The sequence below is a fragment of the Phalaenopsis equestris genome, unplaced genomic scaffold (genome assembly GCF_001263595.1).
Source record: "Phalaenopsis equestris unplaced genomic scaffold, ASM126359v1 Scaffold000857, whole genome shotgun sequence".
NCBI lineage: Eukaryota > Viridiplantae > Streptophyta > Magnoliopsida > Asparagales > Orchidaceae > Phalaenopsis > Phalaenopsis equestris.
Genome location: NW_018165297.1, coordinates 33020 through 40957, shown reverse-complemented (window position 1 = coordinate 40957; position 7938 = coordinate 33020). Strand labels below are relative to the sequence as shown.

Genomic DNA, 7938 nt, shown 5'->3' with positions numbered 1-7938 from the left:
AAATAGTATACATTCTACATGACAATTTATTATGATTGTCTAAAAAATTCATTTGCAAATACCTATGTTTGACACATCAAGAAACTCGAGTTTGATTTATTTCTTAAGAGACCATTTCAAATCACTTTTGATTTTTTTTTCATTTTGTTTATTTTTTTATTTGAAACAAAATATGTTTGACATGATATAACATAATTAGTTATTCTTTAAAAATACTTAAAACAACTTTTATATGTTTTAAATATTTTTAAAAACATTAAAAAAACATGTACAAAATACAGTAAAACAAACATGGTTTTCAAAAAAGCAAAGATAAAAACAAAAAATAAAAAATAATAGTGATCCCAAACAATCCCTAAATAAATGTGTACATCATAAACATATATTTTAAACATAATTCTTAATTGACCTAAACATCAAAAAAAAATTTTATTGTTCGTTTTTAGCTCATTATTGAATGATAATATGTATATATACATAACAATTAATTTTTTATTACTTTTAAATTTATTAAATAGTTAGTAAGTACGACTTATCTTAACATTATTTTGTAAATATTTTGCACTATTATCAACGATACCTTGCATAACACCTCAAGTATCTACCATGATACATCAAGAGACTAGCAAAATTCTTTATGTGATGATATGTATAATTTCTATTTTTAAACAACCAAAATAATTTTGTTTGACTCCGCAACATCACATTGATTTAAACAAGAAAACTTGCACCCAATGCATCAATTTTGTAATTGCAATCATATTTTTGTTAGAGGTGTTGGCATTGATGTTTATATTAGATTCCTAATTTTGTGTAAGTTGTCAATCCCACATTTGATATTTTATTATCTGTTATAGATATGTCAGAAGATTTTCTTTTTACATTCATAATGAAATAACAAGCTGTATGGATAATTTTGCTTTAAAATAATTAAAGCATAATGTCAATCCCACGTTTGATATTTTATCATGTGTTATAGATATGTCAGAAGATTTTCTTTTTACATTCATAATGAAATAACAAACTGTATGGATAATTTTGCCTTACAATAATGAAAGCAAAATGTCTTATACCTTGAATTGATTCTTGAAGTTAGAATATTTAATTTCACTCGTAATATTTCTATTAAATACAATAAATATTATTCCTTCAGATTGTATTTTGATAAATAAATAATGTCATTCATATTGATTATAATATGCATCTACTACTTGTAATGTATAGCACGTTTGATAAAAAAAAAATTGTTGGTATTAATTCTATTGATAATGGCCAGTTTGGCTGATGACTCAAAAAAACTATTGATTTTCATAAAATTAGAGTTTATCTTTTACTATTTTAGGGTGTCATAGTAAATCAATTATATATATATATATATATATATATACATACACATACATACATACAATCACCGTGTTAATATCGAACAAGACTCAATGAAACCAAAAGGAATAAAAGAACTGAGATATTACCATGCTGGCATATTTTGAGAGCACCTTTAACAAAAATAAAAATCAACATATTTTTTTGTTAATGGCAATAAATATTAGTCCTACAAATTATATTTTGATATATAAATAATATCAGTCATATTAATTATAAAATATATATAACCACTTGCATGTGATCTATAAAATATACAAGTATGTTATAAAAAATTGTTGATATTAAGCCCTTTTGATAATGATTAGTTGGCCGATGTATATATATATATATATATATATATGATCACCATGTGTAAAAAGTTGATTAAGCTTGTTGAAACCCAAAGAAATAAATTTAAAATCAAATGCAAATGAGATACTCCCATGTTTGCCTATTTTGAGGGCACCGCTTAACAAAATTTACTTTTGACAACTATCTATAAATGTGGCATGAACGGCTTGCACACTTTATAAAATATTTGAATTCACTTAAATACTTATTTTATTTTTATTATTAAAAAATAGAGGCACAAGTAAGAAAAAATGTTAAGCAATCATGTTTTTATTTATTTTTTTGGAAAAAAAATGGATTGTATCTAGGGCTGTAAAAGAGCCGAGGCCGAGCGAGCTCAAGGTCGACTAGTGTTCGGCTCGTTCGATATTGGCTCGTGTTCAAAATGGCTTGTGAACGGTGTGTTCGTATTTGGCTCGAATAATATTTCCAGCTCGAGTTCGACTTGAGTTCGGCTCGAAATTAGAGGAGATGGCTCGGAAGAGGAAGAGGAAGATGACTCAAAAGAGGAAGAGGAAGACAAACAGCAAACCCTAATCTCTCGCCACCGAAGCCCTTTTGTGATTTTGAGAGAAGGAGATGACTAGGAAGAGGAGGAGAGCAGCGAACACAAACAACAAATCCTAAGCTCTTACAGTCAAATGCCTTTCGCTATTTTGAGAGGAAAGAGAAGAGTCGGTCGAACGCCCTTCGCGATTTCATTAAACTTATATATTATATCATATTAATTATATAACTTATTTTATATAAATATATAATATTTATATAAGTAATATTTATTAATAATTTGTTATATATTATAATTTATAGGATTAATTTTTTTAAAATTTGATATTTTTTTATTTTAAAAAGTTTTAATTAATTACAATTTATAATATTTAATTTTATGAATATATATTATATGTGTGTGTATATTTATTTATTTATTTCTTTTCGAGTCAATTCGAGTAGAACACGAGCGAACAAATGTTTGCTCGTGTTCGGCTCATTAAGCTTAACGAACGAGTTGAACACGAGTTGTTTGCGAACAACGAGCCAAATTGCCAGCCCTAATGTATCCTGAAACTGAAAAAAGACGTAGGGAATTTTTTATTCTTTGAAAACAGCCTGAGAAACTATTTCAATTAATCAGACTAATTATAATACTTAGTTGTAAGTGTTAATTAAGAAATCTAATCAGGACTGCTTAGATCAATATTGGTGTTTAAATAACGTGATTAGATATGAGATAGTTCTTACATGAAGAAGATGGAAATGAGAAGTCAGTGATTGTAGTTCATCGTGGTCATGTTGTTGTTGTTGTTGCTGCTGTTGGAGTTGTTGATTTAACTGATGTTGTTGTAATTGATGTTGTTGTTGCTGGTAATACTGCGATTGGAGAGAGCTATGGTCTTGCGGAATCGAGTTTTGTGTTGGAACCATCATCCAATTCCCTCCACCAAAATGGTGATCCGTCTTTACATGAAGAAGATGGAAATGAGAAGTCAGTGATTGTAGTTCATCGTGGTCATGTTGTTGTTGTTGTTGCTGCTGTTGGAGTTGTTGATTTAACTGATGTTGTTGTAATTGATGTTGTTGTTGCTGGTAATACTGCGATTGGAGAGAGCTATGGTCTTGCGGAATCGAGTTTTGTGTTGGAACCATCATCCAATTCCCTCCACCAAAATGGTGATCCGTCTTTACATGAAGAAGATGGAAATGAGAAGTCAGTGATTGTAGTTCATCGTGGTCATGTTGTTGTTGTTGTTGCTGCTGCTGGAGTTGTTGATTTAACTGATTTTGTTGTAATTGATGTTGTTGTTGCTGGTAATACTGCGATTGGAGAGAGCTATGGTCTTGCGGAATCGAGTTTTGTGTTGGAACCATCATCCAATTCCCTCCACCAAAATGGTGATCCATCTTTCGTCCTATCAATTTAATACAACATTAGAATAAAAAGTAAGGTGTGCACATCAACAATTAGGTTAGCTTTTCCAAACTTCAATAAAAAATTGGAAAATTACAAACATACCAACCAATTCTTATGTATTTACAAATCTAACACCTAGACTTCAATTTTTTTCAAAGTATGCCACCATAATTATATATGAAATAAAATATTTCACTTTTTAAAAGTTAAAGCGGTGGTATTTTTATGTGATATGAAAGTTTTGGGTGGAATAATGTTTAGGTGCTAGGTATATAAATACACAGAAATTGGGTGTCATATATGTAAATGCGCATAAAAATTTTGGTCAAAATTACATATAGGAGAAAAAGTGAAATGAGATTCCCTTACAAAAAAGAGTTCTAAGAAAATCAGCATAAATTATGTTTGCATCATATAGTCTAACAACAAAAATAAGAAGAAAAAAATTTAATGCCAATCCCAAACCTGAAAGAGAAAATAAAGGAGTGATATCAAGATTACAATCAATCAAAAAAATAATGAATAACTTTGCAAGTACTACAGTGTTTCCTATAAGTGGCACAACATGATCTAACGCAACTATGGAGACAAGCAACCAAGAGTCTATGCGCCACGCTCCGAAAAGACATCTTCCAATTCTCTAGTAGAACTGGATCCCATAGAAGAATTTCTTTCTCCCCAAAAATCTTAAAGCAATATCCCACGTTGTTCATTCATCTTGTCAAATCATATGTATGTAGGTAGATTACTGAACTGATTTTACTGCCCAAATGACTATATGGTCTTCTAGAAGTAGCTAGAAAGCTTCTCAATTCTGATATCTTGGAACTCTCTTAGTAGGGGCAACATAGGAAGTAGCCTATATATAAAAAAACTGAATTTCTCCTGTTTGGCGTTGTCATGCCTCTAGTGTCGATTCCGGAACACATGGGCCTTTTGAACTTTTAATGGCAGTCTTGTTGATGCTCCTCTCAATCGCAGCAAAAAAATGGTTTGAGGCACCACAGTCGCATACTTTGCATGAGCACCCATTACCTCAACTCATTTCCTTCTCGAACAACTACTCTTAGTTCAACTGGAGTCGTTGGCATCTCTTCTTCATCGTTTGGAAGTTGAGAATCCATTCTGAAAACTTCATCTACTCCTTGATTATTGTTTATTTCTTCAACTGCTTCCCGATCAGTAAAAGAGATCATTCTCCTAGTTGTGCAATATGATTCGGTCCCAAAGTCATGATACTTAAACAATTCCTAGCTGGAATAGATTTGAAAATGTGGATTGACTTCACCTGTTGTTCACTCTGAATCAGTTTCTCCCCAGGTGGGTGCATAGATTTTCCCCTAGGTGTACTCCTGCAACTTGATTCTATAGTTAAACTCTGTCTGTAAGGTGTGACAGTCATCTAATGATGTTGCCTCTACACTTTGAAACACTTCCTAGCTGGAATAGATTTGAAAATGTGGATGGGCTACACCTGTTGTCCACTCTAAATCAGTTTCTCCTTGAGCGTGGTCTTAGATTTTCCCTTTGGTTAAACTCTGTCTGTAAGATGGGGTAGTCATCAGATGATGTTGTCTCTCCACTTTTAAAGCTGGGGTGTGAACACTCGGTCTGTAGTGAGCTGGTAGACATTGGCGTTACATCTTTCATTTCAACTTAGATCAGATAGTGACCTTGCCTTTTCCCTCATGTTGGCATAAATACTTCAAATTTTCACCAAATAATGCAATTTTTTTAAATTTGTTAGCAGCTATTTTCACCATTTTGTCAGGTGAATTTTTTGGTACTAAAGAAAAAATTTGCAGTCTAAAGTCACTTAATGATCTCATCTGAATCCAAGTGACCATCAAAATGTGGCAAATCCACCTGTATTTCAAAATTGAGATTTCTCAAATATTTCATGTTGATCCTTCAATGTAGAAATTCTTCATTCATGGAAATCGCATGGTGTAAGAGATTTACTCAATTCCTTCAATCTAGTACGTCACTGTTGTGGCTCCAAGTTGAGCCTTCCGGATTGTCTCCCTATACAAAAGCAAACCTCTATTTTAACTGCATCTCTTCCATAGTAAATTCCTAAACATCCTTTTGTGAATTTCTCATGGCTACAGTTTTAGGACCAGAGGAGTCAAAGGGTGTGTAGGCGTGATGTAGGGTAGGAAAGAAAATTTTTGGATGGAGATAGGGCTGGATATTGATGGGTGCTAGATACCCTACGATATGAGTAAGACTAGAGTAGCTCTGATAATAAATTATAAAAAGTTAACCCAAACTATCAACAACAACAAAGCCTTAATCCCACTACGTAGGGTTGGCTACATTAATCATTTTCTCCACTGTGTCCTCTTTAGTGTCATATTTTCATTTAGTCCTAGTAAATTAAGATCATTTTTTATACAATAAGCCCAAGTCTTCCTAGGTCTACCTCTGCCTTTCTACCTCTGCCTTTCTACTGCCTTTCTAAACATAAGTCGAATCTAAAATATCTACTCTCCTAATCAGATCATCAGATGGTTGAAGTTTAAAGTGACCAAACCATCTAAGACAAATTTTCTCTAATTTTGTCCGTCACAGGAGCTACACCAACCCTATCACGGATATATTCATTTCGCATTTTTGTCTCTAAGTGTAAGGTCACTCATCCACCTAATCATTCTCATATCAGCAACACTAAACTTATTATTATGCTTCTCTTTTAAAGGACAACATTCAGCGCCATAGAGCATTGCAGGTCTCACCACCGTTTTATAAAATTTTTCTTTCAGTCTAAGCGGTACTTTTCTATCACACAAAGGGCCTGAAGCATTCCTTCACTTCAACCAACCAACTTGAATTCTACTATTAACATCCCCATCAATATCACCATCGCTTTGAACAACAAACCCAAGATATCTAAATCGTTCACCCCTTTTAATAATTTGATCACCCAAAGTCACACTTCTGTCACTAGAGCTACTACTAAAATTACATTCCATATATTCAGTTTTAGTTCTACTTAAATGAAGGCCTTTAGACTCCAATGTAGACCTCCATAGTACAAGTTTTTCCTGGGTTTTTCTCTCGTCTTATCCACGAGAAGGATATCACCAGCAAAAAGCATACACCAAGGTACATCCTCCTATAAATGTCCAGTAAGGCCATCCATAACTAAAACAAAAAGAATTTGGGCTTAAAGCCGATCTCTGATGTAATCCAACAGAAATAGGAAAATATTTGGTCAATCCTCCTTCAGTTCGAACACAAGTAAGAGCTCTAGTATCAATATCTTTAATGGCTTGAATATAAGTTATCAACACCTTTCTTCTCAAGAACTCTCCTAAGGATATCTCTTAAAAAAATTCTTATAACATAGTTTTTTATATTTTATCTTTTCTTGCACACTACTATTCCAACACCAACAATTTTTATTTATAAAAATTTTTCTTTTAATTATCCAAGCACATCTTTTGCTACTTGTTTAATAGTGTTTGTCACTTTATCCTACATAACATTTGCTTCTTCATGAACATCTCAAATTTTAAAATCTTGAATTTTACTCATAAAATTAATTTTATTTGTCTTTTAGGTTCTCCCATATGATGAGTTTTAGCATTCTTTCTTTTACAACTCATCTTAAAATCTAGAACTAATAAATGATGTTGGGTATTTAAATCTTCACTTGGAATGACCTTACAATCTTTACAATCTCGACGATCTCTTCTTCTCATAAGAAAATAATCAATTTGTGTTTTATTAAATCCACTCTTATAAGTAATAAGATGCACATCTCTTTTCTTGAATAAAGTATTAGTAATAACAAAATCATATGCTAAAGCAAAATCTAAAATAACTCTACCTTCTTCATTAGCTATTTCAAAATTATAGCCACCACGAGTAATTCTGAAATCATCTAACAATCTACTGACATGTCCATTTAAATCTCCTACAATTAAAAATCCTACAATAAAAATTCTTTCTTCAAGAGGTATCATTTGTATTGAGTCTTCTAAGTCATTTTAGAATTTATCTTTAGAACATATATCTAAACCTACTTGAAGAACATAAGCACTTAGAATATTAAAAATCATAGTATCAATGATAATCTTAAGAGCAATAATTTTATCACAAATTCTATTAATTTTTACAACATTATCTTTCAAACTCTTATCTATAATTACACCTACACCATTTCTAGTGCGACTTTTACCAGAATACCAAAGTTTCAAACCTAAATTATCAATCTCCTTAGCATTTTCTCCAGCCCATTTAGTTTCTTGAATACATAAAATATTAATTTTCCTATGAATCATAATATCAACTAATTCCATTAATTT

General features: G+C 31.7%; 1 protein-coding gene across 1 annotated transcript in view; it reads right to left on the bottom strand.

The window, feature by feature from the left end:
• LOC110031879 (mediator of RNA polymerase II transcription subunit 9-like) overlaps nucleotides 1-3623 on the bottom strand; it is a gene marked incomplete at its 5' end in the record, with an annotated part of 7260 nt that extends 3637 nt beyond the window's left edge. The window contains 1 exon segment of the mRNA XM_020735305.1: nucleotides 2956-3623. Within this exon segment, the coding sequence (XP_020590964.1) occupies nucleotides 2956-3615 (660 nt within the window).
• Nucleotides 3624-7938: the final 4315 nt, after the last annotated feature.